This window comes from Phalacrocorax carbo, chromosome 5 (genome assembly GCF_963921805.1).
Source record: "Phalacrocorax carbo chromosome 5, bPhaCar2.1, whole genome shotgun sequence".
Taxonomy (NCBI): Eukaryota; Metazoa; Chordata; class Aves; order Suliformes; family Phalacrocoracidae; genus Phalacrocorax; species Phalacrocorax carbo.
Genome location: NC_087517.1, coordinates 43,782,004 through 43,801,842, shown reverse-complemented (window position 1 = coordinate 43,801,842; position 19,839 = coordinate 43,782,004). Strand labels below are relative to the sequence as shown.

The following is a 19,839-nucleotide window of genomic DNA, read 5'->3' as shown; positions in this document are numbered from 1 at the left end:
AAAACAAACCTGTGTTTCTACTTTCCAGATTGAAAAAAACAACGCAAGGGAAAACTATCAGCTAGTTGGTCTTAAATGACATTTTATATTATATACATATTTTATATATACATGCATTTTGTATTTAGATATATCTCTATAGAATTATGTGGTTTTATAAATACAGGGCTGTGCAACTGAGCTTATAGAAAACTTTGCACTTTTATCCCAAATCTGAGCAAAGCTCACATTTCAAACTCCTGTACAAACAAGAGCTTTCCTGGCCCAGCTGAGAGGAAGCTTCTGGTTCTGCATTCTTAAATCAGAAGGTCATGCAGAATGAGCAAAAAGCTCATGCTCACCCATCTCCATCAAATTCCTCAGTTTATTTCAAAATTGTTTGATTTTTTAAAATAAAAACCAAGACAAAACAGATCACCAAATTTTATTTTGCATAAAGATCACACTGAATAATAAGAGGACCCTTTTCACTTTGAAGCAACAGACTGCCTTTCTGGAGAATTTTCCCTGATCCATATAAACCCATCTGACCTGCTGGTCTCCAATTATCCCACCTGATTCTTTCTAAATATCAGCAGAATATTTGCTTTTTCCCCATTCCTTTAAAATCATCAGATACTCAGATCACCAGATCAGAGATTCAGTTGATTCTTTTAATATTCCCGGGTACCAGCATTTCCAAACCTACTGAAATTTAAATATTTGGGTTGCCAACTGCTTTTAACCTGCTTGTTTCTTTTGGGAGATAGGGTGGGATAACGAACCCCAATCACCTCTCTCCACATGCCTGTTGATTCCCAAAGGACAGAATGGGCATACGAAGTCTGTTTTCTCTAGAGAGAAGGCAGAAACAACATTCACACTGTCCCAGGAGCCCTCCAAAATGCCACATTCACTAGGGCGTACAAATCCACAACCCACCTTGGAGACCAGGTGGCATCATCTGCTGGAGCTGGCCAAAGATGCTCCCACAATGAAGGGAAAACGCTCATGAGCCAGACAGGCAGCGGCTGTGCCGACCACGCAGTCTGGCCCTGCCCAGCTCACCAAACTCTTCAGCACTTTGGAAAATGCCCCCCTGGTACCTGTGGGGCTTCAGGCACATCCATGGCAGGAGCTGGAAGACAGGTGGAGTGTGCTTGGCAATCCCAAAGGCTGTGAGCACGTCTGGGGTGGGGTGGCTGTACTCCTGGCTGCCTGCCATCCCCAACAATGGCTTCACCTTCACTTCTTCCAGACTACGCATCCTGCACGTGGCAGTCCCCAGCGTCAGAGGGGACAACAATATAGAACCAAGAGCAATTGCACACAGAGGAAATTGTCTTCTCCAGGGGCTGAACATCTCCCAGCAGCAGCTCGGATCTCCCTGAGCAGAGGGCTTCTTAGAGGCAGGGTTAGCTGGAGCCAGAGCCTAGTGCCCAAGACAGACTGCACCCCAGACTCATGTGGAAGCTCAGCTGCCACCTTCTCCAGCCCTGTAAACCTCAGCTGTTCACCAAAGGCAGTGGACAAAGGTCCCCAGGCTGGTCTGTCTCCACAACTTTGGCAGACTCACAGGAACAATGAAAAGCAGGTACAAGCTGAGAAAGCTCCTCTGTAGAAGCCTTTGAGGGACTCTGCCTTCCTCTGGTGGTGAGGGGAAACACATAGAAGGTAGTCTTTTAACCACCTCAACTGCACAGCTTGCAACAGCCTCCATCATGCAGGGGTGAGCCCTGCCTGCCTCCTTCTCATGCGGCTGCTGTCCTGGGTCACCAGTGGCAGGACGCAGGCTCCAACACTGCAGCAGTGAAACCCTGACATGCTTGAGAAGGGGAAGATACACACAACCAGCAAGGGACATGTCAGGGGCTGAGGTCCAGAACCATTTATTGAAACAAAAAGGATAAGTTCACACGAGACCAAAGCTGGAGATGCAGGGGGAAGGATGCTGCTTTGTCAGATTTCTTAAAGGGTCTCTGTATTTCTGAGCTTTTGAACAGCCTGTTTGTCCCATTCCATAGGATGCCACTTTAGGAAGGTAAGAGGGGTTTTTTCCTCCACTGGGGTGGCATAAAAATAAATCTCTCAACTTACATACATATGTATGGGCTGTATTTATTTTCTGTGGGAAAATATCACTCTATCAGTACATCAGTAATTATTTTATCTTAATTTTTCTTTTTTCAGTAAATCTGAAATCTTCTCCTTAGGTTAGGCAGCTCCACTACTTATCTGCAATCTTTTTAAGCACAGATGCAAGGTATGGCTTATATGCCAGCCTGCTCCTGCTGTCTAAGAATGATCCCCCACTGCCTGTTCAGGTACTTCAGACCCCATCACCCAGGAGAAAAACTGGTTATCAGCCAACCTGGGCACATCATGTACAGTACAGCAAGACCCAGAGTGTTTGTTACAGGAGGTCTAATCTGAACCCTAACAAATGGGAACATGTGGGACACAGGGAAACCTGGTGGTGAAGAAGGACCAGTGCAACACGAGAACACAAGTCAGGGTTCACTTCCTTTATAAAACAGGCGGTATCTGTACAACATGGCCACAGCCACAGATGCCTGGCTGGGATGGCAGGAAATCTAAGAGGTGAAAACCTTTCCTGTCTCTTTTTTTTTTTTTGATGCATGAGCCTTTAATCTGTATCGGAACATTTATGTAATTGCAAAGCTTTGGTGAAGCTGGAGGACATTAGCCATCAGAAACCCTATTGTCCTTCAGGGCAAGGGCTGCCTTCCACAGATGCTGCCAAGGACTACTGAACTGTCTGACCCAAGCAACAGCCATAGAAACAGCCTGGGTTTCCAAAAGCCTTGCAAAATGCACCAAAAATTGCACTCTGTTAATGGCAGAACTGCAAAGACTGGTGCAATGAAGCCCTCACTCCCTGGCTTCTCGGCAAAATGCAGGATTTGCCACATGAACATCACACCTTCAACACAGCAGCTTGGCTGCTGATAGAAAGCATTCCTTTTTTTCTTTATAGAGCCACAGTTAGACTCCAAATGCCGCTTAAAAGACACCAGCAACCATAAAAGGCCCAAACGTTTCAAAGCTGACTCTCGGTAAGATATACAGGCAGGGTGGGTAGACACTCACCCCACCAGGGAAACAGAAGCAAGGAGGGCAGGTGGGGTAGGATGAGACTGCAAGTGACAAGGACGCTCTGAGATCCTCCAACTGACCAAGAGCCATACAGCTCTTGGATACCAAGAGATAAAGAGCTAAAGAGCTCGTCTTTATCTAAAGACAAGGCTGCACGCACTGGCTGACCAGCATCGCAGCCCAGCTCGCTCCTGTGCTATGGGGAAAGCTGCTCTCCAGCCCTGCTGCCAGCTACTGCCCTCCCCAGGCCAGAGACACCTTCACAGGACGGCACATGGAGCCTCAGCAGGGGCAGGATGGTGGAGAAGTTGATTAAAAAAAAACAAAAGGAAAAAAGGCAAGAAAACCCAGCCCAGCCAAAGCAACCAACACCAAGAACGTGGCAGGGGGAAGGTTTGTTATCTGCAACTTGAAGGCAGCTCCTTTCCCAGGGAATAGTCCTGCTTTGTCCATTCCAGTCTTTCTTTCCTAGAGACAGAAGTCGCTGATGGAGGCATGAGGGTGATCTGGCAGTTCTTCTGCCTGGGCGTGCATCTGGCAGAGGGGAGCTGGGCTCCCCCCCAGCACCAGGCAGTCTCCAGGGAGTCCCATGGGAGCACTGGGCAGAACACAGCTACTTTCAGGCTAGGAGAAGAGAGAGAAAACAGAGTGTTGAGGCATCTTGAGGCATTTCACTAGTACTGGTGCCCAAAGGCCCAGTGGCAAGAGGGGGAGCAGGTCTGCTCCTGCCCTACTGTCTCTGGTGGTACAGGAGCTTAGCAGTGACCCCATATACATCCCCACACCTTCCCCCACATCGCCTCCCACAAATGTCAACCCATCACTTCATCAACAAGAGGCTGAAAGCACACAGAGGACAAGGGCATCCAACCTCCTCAGCTGGCTCTAATTCTCACCTACTGACCTGCTAGTTGACCTTTGCAGAGCCTGGCCAGGTATCACAGCCCTGCAGCTCACCCATGAAACCTATCTGTAAATCACAGGCACCTGGACTGCACCTGAAGCAAGCACCTGGGTCTTGCACCCTTACTGCACTCCTCCAGGCAAGCCAAAGCCACACCAGCCACAAGGTGGCCACAGAGCTCTAGATATGTGTCGGGGCTGTTCTTCACTGGTCCTACAAGCACCCAAATCCCTAGGCAGGTCCAGAGTCAAGCTCTTCAACAGAGCTATAAGGTGCATGGTGTATCAAGTTGGAGGAGATGGAGAACAGGAGGACCTAAGGTGCAAGGTATGGCCTTCAGGAAGAAGCAGAAGATGCTTTGCCAGCATCTGGTGGCCCCTGAGGTTAACACAGAGATCCCTGTGAGATAGCAGGGCACTCTTCCAGTAACAGATGTCTGACAAGGAAGAAGCTGCCCTGGGGACAGTATTCACCAGGGCAGAGCTGGGTAAGCAGGGAGGCAGGACAGACCCACCCTAGACATCTCACCCTGCCTGGTGGTGCCTGCAGGCTAGGGAAACATCACTGCAGAGGCAGGATCCTCTAGGACCTAGACCAGCTCTCCATGCTGTCAGCCCCAGCCCAGAAATCTCATGGCCCTTACAGACATGTACAGCATCTGCATCAAGGAGAGGGGAAAGGGCCAGGCAGCTTTCACTCCCTATGCCCTCCCCAAGCAGCCCCAGTTTGGGCTGTTGGTCCCAATCCCACAAGAGTCACTTGTGAGAACAACCCTGAAGGGCACCATGATGCTTGGATCGAGTGCTGCAGACCTTGCCTTGTAATGCTAGAAGGCTAGCAGCAGCCAGATGGGCTGCCAAAAGGGGTTGGGCACAGGCCAGGGGACAATTCCACAAGGGAAAGAGACTATGATACAGCAGATCATCTCACACATGCCTTGTACCACTCTTCAAAGCCTATCAGTGAATGGCCAGAATTACTTCCTCTACAGAAATGGCAATTAAACAAACCATATGGAAACCAGATCCAGAGACATCTTTGAAAAGTAAGAACCCACACTCTGCTTTTTTGCTTTTCAACTTTTGGTGCAAAGGAAACCCTCTAAAGTCTTCTTTTCTGGCCGTGCACCAGCTAGAGCAAGGTCATTCCTGTCTACTGACCAAGCAGTTTGTACCTCCCTGTGCTGAGACTCCCAGGAAATTCTGGCGCGTAAATAACTAAGCACAAGAGTAGAGAAAAGCCCTTACCCTGTGCCTGCTCTCCTGGCTCAGCGTGGAGGCGTATGTCCCATAGGAGTTCACAGGAGTCTCCGACGGCCTGCCGACGTTCCTGAAGCGCTCTGCAGATGAGCTTGGAAAAGGGTGCTGGGGCATGGAGGGAACAGGGCTCGTCTGCTTCTTGGGAATAAGATGGTATGAGGAGGGGGGAAAAAACCCAGAGTATGGAGCCGTCTCTTCCTGGGACACTCCATTGCCCGCAGTTTCCATGCTACGTAATCCATTCAGGTTAAAGCGTACCAACGGTGCACCAGGCCCTGGACTCAAGCATGCCTGGTGCTGGGAGACCAAGTCATGGCTGATGCCATAAAAACCAGGCTGAGCTGGGGACACCAGGAATGGGCAAACATAGTCCTGCCATGGGCTGGGGCTGCTGCTTGTAAGGAGGTGTGGAGTGGAGTCAGGGCTGTGGCTACACAACCCATTCATTGGCAAGAGATGGTGCTTTGGCTGGCTGGGTGGTCCCATGCTGCCCTGGCACTGGCTGGGTAGCGAGAAGGACTGGCACGCATCTTCTTGGGTGGAATGTATGCCTGGGAAGTCACGCCTCAGCTGCTGCGCCCTCGGTGACTCCTGCAGGCAGGGGGCTCCCCAGGATAAGCTGGGTGCCTTGTCCCACAGGGTGCCCCATGCTGGCTGGACAAAGTGGAGCAGACCTGCCTCTTCAGCTGGCCTCCACTGCGAACCATCAGATGGCTCTTTCTTCTTCTCAGATGGCTCCAGCAGCAGTGGGGGCAGCTGACCTGGCACAGCGTGGAGGGGCTGTTCCCACAGTGGAGCAGGGGGCTGGCCCAAGGCAGTGCTGGGCTGTACCACATGCTGGGGCAGGTACTGTGAGTCCTCATCCTCCACATTGTTCTGATACATAGCAGTGCCTCCATGTGGGGTCGGGGACATGCTTGGCAGGGGACAGACCTGTTGTCCTCCCTCATGCTTGTTCACTAGAGTGGCATGGATGTAGGAGAGAATCTTGTTGCTGTCAAGGCAGTCGTTCAGTGACAGGGTGTGGTCAGGGTCCATATTGACCATCACCATTTTCTCATCCAGCAGCAGGAGCTCCAGGTCTTCAGCATTCAACCCCAGGCCCTCCAGTGCAGTGAACAGCTCATTGTTGGAACAGCTCTCGTCACTCTTAATTGAGAGAGAGTCCAGGGTGGCCAAGAGAGGGTCCTCCTGCTGCAAATCCACCAGCTCCTTTCTGAGGCTGTCCCCACTTGAAGAACTTGGAGCATCGCCCCCTGCATCCAGCAAGGACATGTCCTTGAGGTGGTCTACAAAACTGCTGCTGAAGGAGTGGTTAGTTTTGGGAGCTGGATGGGAGATGTACACCGCCTTGTCCTGTCGCATCAGGGCACCCATCAGAGAACTGGGGTCAATGCCATCCTTCTGGGAGCACCCTCCATGGCTGTGGGAAGTCTTCTTGGACTTGCTGGTTTTCTCTTTGCTCTGGAAAGGGTCAGGGAAGCCCAGGAGAGGGCAAGCACTTTGATATAATAGCGCCTCTCCTGTAGCAAAGGTAAAGGGAAGATGCGTGGACCGTTTCCGAAGGTGCTCTCCTCCTTCTTCATCTCTGCAGGGTAGGAAGAGGAGGCTGGGGCTTGTATATGCACAAACACTCACCACAAACTGCTTCTGCAATGGAAAATTGTGATTCCTACAAACCAAAGCCCCTTTTCTATGACCAGCATCCGTGTACCAAGCAGAACCACACACATATACATTTATGTATGCGTTTATGTAAATGCACACACATACACATTTTTATATATATACATGCACACAAAAACACACAATTGCAGTATAACCAAGAGGATACTTAAAATGCAAAGGGTAACAGAGCTCTGCCAGACCGAAGGTCACACCTTTGCCCTGCTCATCTACACTGCAGCCACCCCTCTAGGACAGGGATGTTGGGCTGCTGCCATACAGCAGCCACATTTGAGGTCCTTGCTGTTCCAGCACCCACCTGTTCCTACAGCTGCTGGTGAGCAGCCACTAGTCTCCCCAGCCTAAGCCTGGACCCGTGCCCAGGACACCAGGGCAGGGCTGTGAGGTGCACAGCACTGCTTAGCACTCTTCCATACTTGCAGGGTGGCCTTGCAGAGGGCCACGTGGCTGAACAGCATCAAAGAACAGTATGCTAAGGCTGCTCCTTTAAAAGGTACAAGAAGCAATGACTAATCAAACATCCTTCTCTACTTGGGGCATCCCAGAGTCCACACTGATGGAAAAAGCCAGCCTGTCCCCATCCCAGCCTGGGCTGACCCAGAAGGCACTTACACAAGGGGTCTCTGAGTGACAATGATGTACTCAGGCTTGCCGTTCTTGTAGACAAGCCGTGCGTTGGCCTGCACCCACTTCCAGCGGTTCTCCTTCGTCAGCAGGCGGAAGACTGTCAGCCCACTCTCGCCTGTCTTCATCACTGCCAGGAGGAAGCATGGTGCTAAGGGCTGTCAGCATGTCACCAGAGGCAGGGCTGCCTCCAGTGATGCTGCCATTTCCAGCCAGGATAAGCAGGTGAATCACAGCCATAGCATGGCTAGCACATACAGGGGACATCATCCTAGCTACATACCCTCCACTACACACCACCCCAAGCTCCCTGCAGTGACAAGAGCATCACAGCAAGGCATAAAGCAAAGCATCCTATGGGGAAAGAGCTGCTGGGCTTGATACAGCAGCCAATGGAGATGTGCATAGTCCAGCCTCACTCATCAGCCTCAGAGGTGGACATGAGGGACCGGGGGAGGGACTCTTACTCCTGACGTGGTTCTCGGCACAGTACAGCATGTCAGCAGCATGGATGAACTGGTAGCCAGTGCCACACATCCGCAGCTCTGCCTCAGTATAGCCCAAAACGATCTTCCCCCTGCAGGAGAACAAAAACACATCCAGCTCAGAGACAAAGCTGGGGTGGGGCATCACCTAGGCAGGGTATGGAGTGGCACGCTGGAAGCCCAGAGCATCACCCTTCAGATCAGCTCTGCTGCTTACTTGGCATCACATGCCAAGGGGGTGAAGTCCAGCTTGTGCTTCGTCCTGAAGATCATGTTCTTGGTTCTGATCTGCAGGATGGACGGAGGCTGCAAGGGGGTGGAGACAGCGAACAGAGCAAGCTGGGGTGGTAGTGCAGACCCATCTTCAGACCTTTTGTTCTGACCATGAAGAAATTTCAGCCTGCCTTGAAGGTTTAGAGCCTGGGAAGAGGAGAAAAGCTCAGTGTCACACAGAAAATTGGAAGGAGAGAGAAGAGAGGGAGGAGAGCTGCATGGAAAGCAAGCCAACTCGCTGCAGAGTTGATGCAAATAATCCCTTGTGACTTGTTCCTTGCGACTCCAGTGCTCCCCACTAAAGTAAGACAGAGAATCAAAGTGATGCTATGCTGAGGTCTCCACAGCAGCAGCCTACTGCCTTCTCCCCCTGCAGCCGCTCGCTGCCAGCCCTGGGTTCAGACACACAGCAGCTGCAGGGCCAAGCACATGCTGCAGTTGCATCAGGGCATCATCCAATGCACAGGCTGCTTTGCATGTTAACTGAGCTATATCACAGCCCCCATCAGGGATCATAGTGTTGTTTCTAAACAACAGACAACCAGGACTTTTATTCATATTGAGTTTCCAAACTGAAGCATTGTTACACCTGTGGTTAGAAAAGGTGAGAACCCCATTAACTTGCAGCAGAGAGAAGGAGGGATGAACACCACCTACTCGGACTTAAGAGATGCCTTTAACACAAAAACTTGGCAAAATGTGTGGAGTAAAAGCACTTTTGTTCAAGATTCAGCATCTCCGAGAGGAACAAAACCCACACGGAGAGGTTGTAGGTACAGACCAAACCTATGAAAAACAGCAGAAATATCTCCTTGTTGAGACATTCAGGTGCTGCACATGGCAGAAAGGAGCACTGGGTCTTTCAAGGCCAACTTTTGTGCTACAGCAGTGGCATGGACCCCTCGGGGTGAGCCTGCACCCCTCTTGCTGTGGAGATTGCAGCATGGGTCTGTACTCACCAGGAAGCCAGAGGAATTATCCAGGAGGCAGCGAAAGCGGCACACAAAGCTCCTTTCCAGAAAGGAGGAGTTTTCTGCAGGCAGCTGATCTGGTTTGTAGGCAACAGCAGAAAAGCCAAGACTCTTCCCCCCTGTAGGAGAGAGGGACTGGGAAAGGAGCAAGCAAGGATGCCTAGAGAAGATTGGAGGTCCCCAGCATTGGGGACTGTGACAGTTTGCAGAGCACAGCAACCAAAACTCAGGGAAAGCCACAATGTTTGGGTGAAGCCATGGCTAGAGCCACAAGGATGCAAGCCCCGTGCAAGCGATGGCAGGCAGCTGGGATCCCCAGTGTACATGGGGAGCTACACATCTCTTGCCAAGTAGGGTGCCTGGCTCCCAGCCTGCATTTACCTTCTGCAGAAGGGTCACCCTCTGGAGTGTGGGGTGGGTTGAGTGCCCAGTGGAGGTTGCGCCTGAATTCCTGCTGGTCCTCAGTGTGGATCAGCTCAAAGACACTCTGGTGCATGACATCTGTCTAGAGAGAGAGAAAAAAAAAAAAAAAAAAAAGAGCAATGTGTGAGCTCTGTGGCCTGCCCCAGGCACCAGTTTTCAAGCCCCACCTGGAAGCAGCCTGTCATGGCCCCAGTTGGCCATATCTCACCCAATTTCCCTGGTGCTCAGCTAGGTCCCTGGCTGAATGAGGTTTGACATCTTCCACCAGAGCTAGGGGGAACAGACAGCACATCTTGCTCTACAGACCCCTTGTCCATGTTGGGCCAGACCTCTGCCCCCATCTTAAAGAGCCACTAACATCAGCAATACAGGTCTCCTCTGACAAGCTCGTCCCCATAACATGGTGTTCTTCAAAATCCTAGTGCTGACTTATAGGATGAAATGAAAACATGGGTTTGGGAACAAAACAGCAGCAAAGTCACCCCAGCCCTACACTGTTACCAAGAGAGTGAGGCACCTGCTCCGGGACTTGCGCCCTCTGCCCAGGTGGACAGCCCTCATCTACCGCAGATATTGGGGAAAGCCAGCTGTGTGGAAGCAACACCAAACCACAGTAACTAAAGGACTGTAGAGGTAAGTCCCAATTCCCCATAAATCTGACCTAGTGCCTTCCAGATTACCTGGGTAATCTGGATAGCCACAAAGCATTGGAGCCTTATGGAATTTCCCAAGGGTCACCCAGAAGAGTGTGTGCCTGAAGGCACACTGGGCAGAGAACCTCAGACATTTCACCATGGCATTACAGAACAGGGCCATAAACCTCACAGCCTGTCAACGTGGCTGGTGGAAAGCCTCTGTGGGCTAGCAAAGTTGCTTTGACACATACCCACGACCGTGTCTGGCAACATGGGATCCAAATTCACAAGAACAAGGAAAAGCCCCATGCAGTCCCCCAAGACTCTGTGATCCATGCAGAGCTTCCTCCTTGCAGGGAACTTGCGGCTATTCTCCAGCACCAAGGGAAAATCCACGCTGTAAACCCACCACAGTGAGTCAGAGGTGTCCCACCAACCTGGTGAAATCCCAAATAGTCCTGAATCGTATGTGAGGAGTAAAATATTAGTCCTTCCGACGTCACCACCAGCACGAAGCCGTCAAGTGCCTAGGGGAGAGAGCAGATTGGCAGGTACATGCCACACTCACATCACCACATAGCTGGACGGCAAGTTTCATCCTACTTGGACACAGGTCACCCAAGTCATGGCCGGTCCCAGCTAGCAGGCAGCTGAGCCACTGCCCCACCAAGAGAAAGGTGCAGGAGAAGAGACATAGCATGGGAAAATCTGGAAGGAAAGGAAGCTCTTCCCAGTGGCATTTTGCTGTCATAACACTGAGTACTGCCCTGGCTCTCACCAAATCCACCAATGCAGTGTTCAAGTAGCTTCTTGGTTTCATACCCTTCCTGCAGGATGGGAACAGCACCAGAGACCTCCATTCTTATGCACATACCTTGCCACAGGACCAGAGCACATGCAGCTAAAACGCAAATTTTGACAGACCTGATGAGCCTGCTCTACCTAGCAGAGGCCAAGGCCTGCCTCTCATTCTCAGATTATCCTCCACTCTGCCTTGCTGGGGCAAATTCCACTGAAGGCTGGATGGAGAAAAATGGGGATCAATGCTGGCAGAGCCGTGCTCACCAAGAAAACAGATGGCACCTTCTGCTGGGTTTGTCTGAGGTCACGTAGCTCTTCCATACAGCTGCCCAAGCATACCCTAATCCAAACTGATAGAAAACTGCTTCCATCCTGGGAGCGTTCGCTCAGTCTCAGTTTTGGACATTTATACTCATCCTATGTGAAGAGCAAATAAAAATCTCAGAACAACTTGCAGAATGAAACTGGACATGATCAGTAACTGGTCCATTCTGGTATTCTGGTGGAAACAAGCCTTTCTGACAACCTTGAATCAAAACAGCAGTTCATGTTGGCTGCATTTAATGTTGACTCTTGTCTACCTGGGTGGTTCTGGTCATGTAGTTCCCATCCCCCCCACAGCCCAGCAGGGTCTTGGCAGCCGTGCGTGGCTTAGGACAGCACGAGGCCAAAAAAGCTGGGGCATGTTCAGTGGAGAGCAAACCCACTGCAGATTACTGCATGCTGCCAGCATTGGCTGGGCATTCCCTGCTGCTGCTTGGCCCACATGGACAGAGATACTCCTGCTGGTTTGGGAGAAACATGCCCAGCTCCTGGCTTCATTTGCACCCCTCCTGTCCTCTCCAGGTGCCAGAGGAGAGGCCTGGAGAAGGATCATGTTATGCCTGCCTGGGCAGTCCATGGCAAGGAACAAGGCCTAGAAAGGTGTTGTCTCCCCTGCCCACTCCTTCCACCTGCGTCACCCACCTAGTGGTCGAGGTGGCCAACCCAACACTGCAAAGAGCCTTAACCAGTGAAAATGGAAGAGGTGAAAGCTAAAGCATCAGTGTTTGGTTTTTGAAATCACAGTGAAAACACCTGATTTCTGAAAAGCCACTTTCTTCCAAAGCAGAAGGGAAGACAGGCTGAGTCTTGTCCCTGGGGGAAAACCACAGAATTGCTGGTTGACCTCAGAGTACCTTTTCCTTATGGCAAATAAATTATTTACCCTAAACTCACACCCAGTGACAGCCTGCTACAAGGCACTCATCAGCCTGCACAGCACCGTCCTTCCAAAGCACCACATGGCAGCAAAAGGACCAAGTGTTGGTGATCATGGGGGAAAGGGATGTCTGCAGCCACCTGTGCCTGGGATGCACACGTTAGCCACCAGATGCTCTCAGCCATGGTCCTCTACCTCTGGAGGTCTCTGTGTGGTATACAGATTTACACAATGCAGACACCCTGTCCTGGAGCATGTGCTCATTCATGCATGCCCTCCACCCAAACGGGCTGAACACCGTGCTCTGTTTTCACAAAATAAATACTCAAGGTCCTTTGCCCATGTAGGCTTGAAACACTAAGCCTTTCCCACAGAAAATAGTAAATGCAGCCATGGATCCAAGGTTTCCAATGCATATTTAATGCTACACAACTTACATATTATACAGTTCACCGGCCCTTCCATCCTCTCCTTGTGCTCCAGGACTGCAAAGTCAGCATCCAAAGGAGCACTGCGTTCCCAGGCAGGAATGGGCTGAGCTGATTGGAGTCTCCATCTTCCTCAAGAGGAGCTAATGAGTCTAACAAATTTGGGAAGTAATTTGGGTGTTTTCTCCAAGCCAGCATCCCCAGAGCTGGCAGGACAGGATACAGGAGAAGGGACCAGGGTGCTGGCTGACAGTGTCCTTTGCACCTGGAGATCCATGAAGATTAGAAAGTGCAGAGGAGCTTCCCTGCCAGTTTGGGAGTGCAGCTGCTGTCCCAGAAGCCCTGGCTTTTCATCCCTCCTCTCTGGCACCAGGCAGGAGGTGATACACAGAAGAGCATTGCTAACACAGGCACTGTCAGGATCCAGGGAAGTACCCCAAACTGCTAAGTGCTGCAGGCGCTGCACCTGCCTTTGCCAACCATGGGGGGCAAGCCCCAGCAGTGCAGAGCCCAGTGCTTTGAAGTCCATGTCATCACTTTGCCAGGGCTGGGAGCAGGCCCACAGGAGTCTCCCTGAGTGGTAGGCATTGCTTTGTGACTCTGTTTCCCCACCTCTGAAATGATCCTGATAGACTTCCAGTAAACAGCTTCAAGCCCACAGTGCTGCCGTGAAGACCCAAGGAAATTACCGATTTATCTCCCCAGGAGCCAAACTGCTCTCACAGCCATAGCAGCACCACACAGCCACCCCTCCCTAAGGGCAACAGATCCCTGTGGGGATACTCCTGCCAGCTTGAAGCAGGAGTCCTCTAGAAGGCAGGAATCCTCCTGCAGTGTGGACTCCAGAAGCCCTATGGCTGTCCAGAAACAAAACCATCCTGAACCACTAATCTGGCTGCAGGCAGGGAAGCCACAGTAGCCAGCCCTGGCTTTCTTCCCCCCTTCGTAATGTGTAGACATCAGGATTAATTAGGGTCTAGTATGTAGTCTCAGCCAAGTCCAGCTATTGTTGCTGCCAACTCCTGTTTCATTGTCCAGGTCTACATTTCTCCCCCCTCTCCTTCCCTTTATTCCAGGAACAAATGCTCTCTCTATTTACTGGGGTTGATCTCAGTGTGTGGGAATCTGCTGCAGAGGTTAATTAGTGTTGCCAAATGCACTTTAACCCTTTGAGCAGCTTCAGAGGCATCGCTTTGCCATGGCAACAGCAAGCAACATCTTGCAGCACTCTGTCCTTCCCTAACTGCACTGACCAGCAGGCAGTGATGTGAACCTGTACTGCTGTGCACTTGGGCAGAGGTGCTCCACCCAGTTCTCAGCCTTGCTAAGGCCTTGGCTCCTTTAGAGGGATTTTCATGATTAACTCCAGATTAAGGTACCTTCCTCTGCTGAGTTTGCTGCTGGAGACAGTCTTGGTGGAAAAGGAGAAGCCAAAAAAGTAAGGCTGGAAAATTAGAGGGGTGGGAGGGGAAGAATCAGGGTGGACCAAGAGATGAGACAAAGGAAATTTGGACGTTGAAGGTGACAGACTAGGCGGAAGTAGGTTTTTAAACATGTAGGAGCATTTGATCATGGTACAGAGGCAGGTTCTGGGTCCCTGCTGTTCATAGCATCATACAGACAGGCCCCTGGAAGAGCCAAACATAAACCCAGAGCTTTTAACTACCAGCTTGGTACCCCTACAAGGATGGCATCAAGTTCGTGAGCAGGACATCAATCCCTGGCAAGCCCTGCTGAGCACAGTTTTGTTACATACACAGCACAAAACTCTCAGTTTTTTTGTTATTTACCACCTTGGCTTTAGCATTTTTCTCACTAGACACTGAGATCCTGGCTCTCCAGCTCTCAAGCAGGGCAGGAACTATACTTACTGCTAGGAGCTAAGGAAACTTTTGGAAAGGAACTAGGGCTGACCAGCATGCTTGTCCTGCTCTGGACAACAGCCAGACAGGGAAAAGTGCTGCAGCCCATGCTCCGGTGCCAGGTGGGGAAGGAAGAGGACACCCATGTCCTCACAGGACCTTCCGCTGCTGGAGCCTGACCTCTTCCTATTCACTATGTGTGGTTTGGAGACAGGTCATCTCCTAGCATCTCTGAATAAACCATGGAAGCGGCAGGCTCAGCCCAGCCATGCTGCAGCATCACCAGCATTGCCTCCAGTATCACCAAAGGAGCCAACTATGTGTCTTTCACAGAGCTCCCAAGATACATCCATGTACCCTGTATATATGGGCTGAGCATATGGCCCATCAGCACCTGTGTAGTCTGTGTCATGCATCGCTGCCTCAAAACCAGGGAAGACATCCATGACATTGTCTTCCCTGTTTTCACCAGTGTTTAGACAACATCCCTGAGTCAGGACCAGTGTGCCCATGTTGAAAACCACACTCAAAATGTCCTGCTCCCGTGTCACACCTATGACCCATTTACACACGAGGGCAGAGAAGCAGAAATAGCTGAATCACCATGGTCAGTTTAGCACTGCTTCCACCAAGATGGAGGGGGTTCTGACACCCAAATGATTACAGGTGGCAATTTTCTCCAGGAAGGACAGGAAAAGGAGAGAAGAAGCAACACAGTTTCTCCCCAGGGACTTGAAGAGGTCTTAAACCTCTGCTCAGTCAGAAGCACTATGAGCTACACCACGTGAAATCACTGCTTCACCAACACACCCTGCAATCAGTAACAGAACAGCCTGCTCTTTGGGTAAAATTCAAAGGAGATGGAAAGGGGACAGGAAGAAAATCCCTTGAAGGCGTCTGCCAGGGAGAGGTGGCCAGCAAGGAGCACTAACCTGTAGAAGCAGCTCGCCTTCAGGTACTGCTGCTGAGCCCAGTGCTGGTCTGTTGCTGCAGTTTCCATCCCTCTCCACTTCTCCAGTGCCAGAATTCTTTAGAGCAACTGCACAAAGCAAAGGGAAGGGACTTCAGTGCTGCAGTAACACATGCAAGTCACCACCATGAATGTCCAAAACGTGGACCTAGCTGCAAAGCTGGGCAATGCACTGCTGGGGAAGTTGTGATGTACTGCTGTGATGTACTGCCAACCTTTTGCTTCACCCCTCAAAAGAGTTGATTTTAACAGGACATTTTTCACCCACCAAATGTGCTCAACAACTTCCCCACCCCCCTTGGTTTTTTCCTCCCATATCTTTAACAGCCAATATGCTCAACTTCCTTCCCCAGCTCCAGACCTTTAACAACCTACGAATAAAGAGCAGTTAAAGCCAAGGATCATACAGGCATCAGCAGAGTAACTATGAGGTCCTGTGTTTGTCAGCAATTACCTGCAACCAGTAGCAAAAAGGGACCTGTTTAGGGAGCTCAGCAGCTGCAAATCTCTCATCATCTAGCAATAGCAAACAGGGAGGTCCCCAGTCCCAACATGGACACACCATTCCTTGCAAGCAGAAACAGCCCTTAGTGCCACACCATACACATCCCACCGGCTCTTGGGGCATGGAAGCAGCTCTGCTTTTGCTGGAGGAGTCACTGCATGCAGCATTTCTTTGTGACGCTGAACCAGAATGGATCACCTCAAGCATGCCCTGACTCTGCAAAGGATCGCTGGCCAACAGCAGTGAAAGCCTGCCCTACACAAAAGGCATTGCAGCAAACCCCACTCTTCCAGGATAAGGAACATGCCATTTTGAAGGGTACAATCTGGATAGTCCGGTCGATGATGTCTCATTAGAGTTCAGCAACATAGCTGGTTTATGCAATCAAATTAAGGCAAGCCACAGCTCACAGTGGGAGAAAAACAACACAGGGAAACTCACACATGGATACAAATGTAGACAACCAAGATCACAGGCAACCTAGATCGATGCACAGTAAATACGGATGAGGAAATCTGTCACTCAGTTTAATTAAAAGATGTGCCTGTAAATTTTGTACTGTGCTCCCTAAGAGAACAAATCCCAAGGATATTTTAGGGTGGATAATATTTAAAGAGTAAGATGACAACAAGCCTGCGCATGGCAGGTCTGTCCAGGAGACAGCAGAGAATGCAGCAAAGCCAGGAAGCAAGCACCATGAGGACAGAATGTGGCATTTAGCTGCTGATATACCAGCTGCTCCCACCTGTACTGAGGAGGAAAGGTGCAAGGCACCAGCATCAGCTACTGCTGCAGCCTGCCCTTGGCTTCTGCTCAGAGAGAGCAAAAGCTCTTTTGAATTTGCTTTTCCCAGCTCCTGTGCTACATGTGCCAGGAAGCTTCCATGCTCAGATGCAATGGGAGCATCAAGTGGACCCTGGAAGTAATTTAACACCCCATAAAGCTGTCAATGAGAGCAAAGTCACAAGTGAAGACAGAGCATCAAGTCAGAAGGCACAAGGCACCAGCCACCAGCACATAAACGAAACCAGGCTCTGTAATGCTCAGCTCACCTTGTTCTTTGCCAAAGCAGCTGCTGAAACTCAGCTTCTCCATCTATGTGGAGCAGATCCTGAGGGACCTCAGTGCCTGTGTGCAGAAGCTCATGGGTGAGCAGCTTCCCAGCCATTGTAAAAGGTAGATGCTCCAAACACATCTCTGAACCTTCTTCCAGGACCACAAAGTCCAAAGCAGAACCCAGCAGCGACTGCGTTCGAAGGGCAGCCACAAGCGGAGGGGCTGGTTCGGCCTCCAAAGTGGAGTCCCCCCATCTGTCAGTGCCTCTCTGCTGGGATAGACAAGCACATAGCAAAGGCATGCTTCCCCCTGCAGACCTGCTCTCTTCCACTGCCAGGGTTCACCTTCCATCCCAAAGGTCCTCCACATCCTCTGTGGGTGCTTGCCAAGCACTGGCTTTTAGGGAGGTGGGAGCAAGGAAGGATGCTGTGGTCTGCAGAGCCTCACTGGTACACACATGAGGCTTTGGGAACAAGGTGCACTTCTGCCAGACACAGGACCATCCCAAAGACTGACTCTGTTCCGTAACCAAAACATGTCCTTGTTCTAATATTGCTTTTAACTGAAAGAAAAAAAGCCTGATATGGCAGCAAATCCCCTGCTTCTGGGAGGTCTGGGAAATTCCCCTCAGGCTCAGCCCAAGCAGATCATTTCAGGAACTATATGAACACCAAGGGGCTGGCAGCCAGGGATTAAGTTTATGGCACGTGTTTGTACAATAGTGGGTTGGTTCCGAGAGTGCTGGGCTGGACACGTATATGCTGCCACGTCCTGACCACTCTCCCATTCTGAACATCATCCTGCTGCAAGTGCTGCTGCCCAGGGTCCCCTGCCTGGGTCAGGGCCCGACAAGCCTGCACAAAGTCCCAGGCACAGGCAGGCCATTGAGCAGAGCAGCGTGCAATCACGGCAGCTGCATCGCTCAGGCAGGGTCCTGTGGTGCACATGGAGCAGGTTTCTGGCAACACCCTTCCAGCAATTCACTTTCCTGATCCCTGGGAGCAAAACATAGGAGCTATGAATTATTAAAGATCTTCTGTCCTCCTCTGCTAGCTCCCAGACTGCTGCACTGGAGGTGCAAGATAGAAATAAACCTGGATGATAGAAGAGCAGCTAAAGGGTGCTGCCTTCTACTCAAAGGTCTGATTTAACAGTTTGATATTTGCCTGCAAAAGGAAAACCTGATCACAAGCACTGCCTAAAAATAGACTTTGCTAACAGCATCTGGGCTGCTTCTAAGCTGTGGGGCCAGAGGAAACAAGTTAAAATAAGAGGATGGCCCACTGTCCTCCATGCAGATGCCTGCCAGCAAACCCAGTCTGCTCCTGCAAACAGGATCAAACCACCAGGGCCGAAGGTTTGCTCTCATACAAACCAGAATCCCCATGGGGGTTTTCCCATGACCTTCCCCAAACAGCATGTTTTCCATCCAAGCCACCCAAGGAACACCAAAGATGACCCCTTCTTGGCTGCAGACATCTCAGGCTGGCCTCCCGCCGGTGTTCCCCAGCTTTGTCTCTCCATCAATAGCCCCGTGCAGCCCCTCAGGTCAGCAATTCAGCAGAACTGTCACAGCACATCAACCTGATGAAGCGGAGACGAGCCGGAGAGCCATGGCGGCATCCTCCCCTCCCACCCAGCTACCCCAGGGAAGGACAAGGCAGGAACGGGGCAAGCTCAGCACCGGGGGAAAGACAGCCTTCCCAAGACAGCACTTGCCTTCATGCTGGGCAGGGAGACATGGTGTAACTGGGGACTGGTATTTGCAAGGGGAGTGGGGGAAGAGGAGGGGAAGAGAGAGAGAGAGAAGTGGCTTTTCCTGGGCTCCCTTGCTCTGGCATCACCTTTGCCTCTGGCAAAGGAAGAAGGGGAAGAGAGAGAAGTTGGTCACCAGAAAGCAGCAAGGCTTGCACATTTTTCCTGCTATTTCTTCAAAGAAAGAAAAGATATATCTTCTGCCCACAGGCTATTTTGCCACAAAAAAAGGCTTTTGTCAGAGAGGAAGAAAACCTCTCCCCACCTGGCCCCATCTCTGAGGAACAAGCTCCCTGCTCACATCCACCTCCCCGCAGAAGAGGGATGCTTTCGGCACCTTGGTGGTCCTCACACACTGGTGCCTGCTTTGCTTGCCAGGTCTTTGCTGCCTGGCCCTGTGCTGTCACCCCCTTGGGAGAGGAGGTCTGGGAGGCCAAAGGGGGGTGGGTTTCCTTCCTCTATCTCCAGGACAGCTTTCCTCCAGCACCCAGCCTGGCAAGCTGTTTCTCGTGATGCTGAAGGGATACCTCACTGCCTACCAGGTTTGCCAGTGAACTCCTGAACCTGCAAGGGCTTTGCAGACCTGAGAAATCTCTGCACCAACAAGTGGGTATTAACATTTTTGAGAGGATATCTCCCAGCCCCCTTCCCTCCACATGGCAAAACCTCTAAGTGGGAACAGGGTTTCACATCAGCTGCTGACTGCAAAGGAGGAAAATGAGATGACTTGATCCCAAATCCCCTCCAGGTGTTCATGCAGGAGAAGCAGCAGATAGAAACCCAACCACTTCATGAATCTTCAAGAGCAGCAAGGGGTCATGTCTCCCCACTACTGCTGGCACCATTTAAACAAGGCAAGGAAACACCGAACCCAGCTACAAGTGATGGCAGGGACATACGCATGG

The 19,839-nt window shown here is 51.0% G+C and overlaps 1 protein-coding gene across 1 annotated transcript in view; it reads right to left on the bottom strand.

Moving 5' to 3' along the window:
* Positions 1 to 356: 356 nt before the first annotated feature.
* Positions 357 to 19,839, bottom strand: part of LOC104048135 (aryl hydrocarbon receptor) — a 29,203-nt gene continuing 9,720 nt past the window's right edge. Inside the window, exons 3-11 of the mRNA XM_064452208.1 lie at positions 15,581 to 15,687; positions 10,794 to 10,883; positions 9,680 to 9,803; positions 9,287 to 9,417; positions 8,272 to 8,474; positions 8,037 to 8,146; positions 7,558 to 7,699; positions 5,248 to 6,847; positions 357 to 3,720 (exon numbers count right to left, since the gene is read on the bottom strand). Of these exons, the coding sequence (XP_064308278.1) occupies positions 3,565 to 3,720; positions 5,248 to 6,847; positions 7,558 to 7,699; positions 8,037 to 8,146; positions 8,272 to 8,474; positions 9,287 to 9,417; positions 9,680 to 9,803; positions 10,794 to 10,883; positions 15,581 to 15,687 (2,663 nt within the window). The 3' untranslated portion in view covers positions 357 to 3,564. The remainder of the gene's footprint in view (positions 3,721 to 5,247; positions 6,848 to 7,557; positions 7,700 to 8,036; positions 8,147 to 8,271; positions 8,475 to 9,286; positions 9,418 to 9,679; positions 9,804 to 10,793; positions 10,884 to 15,580; positions 15,688 to 19,839) is intronic.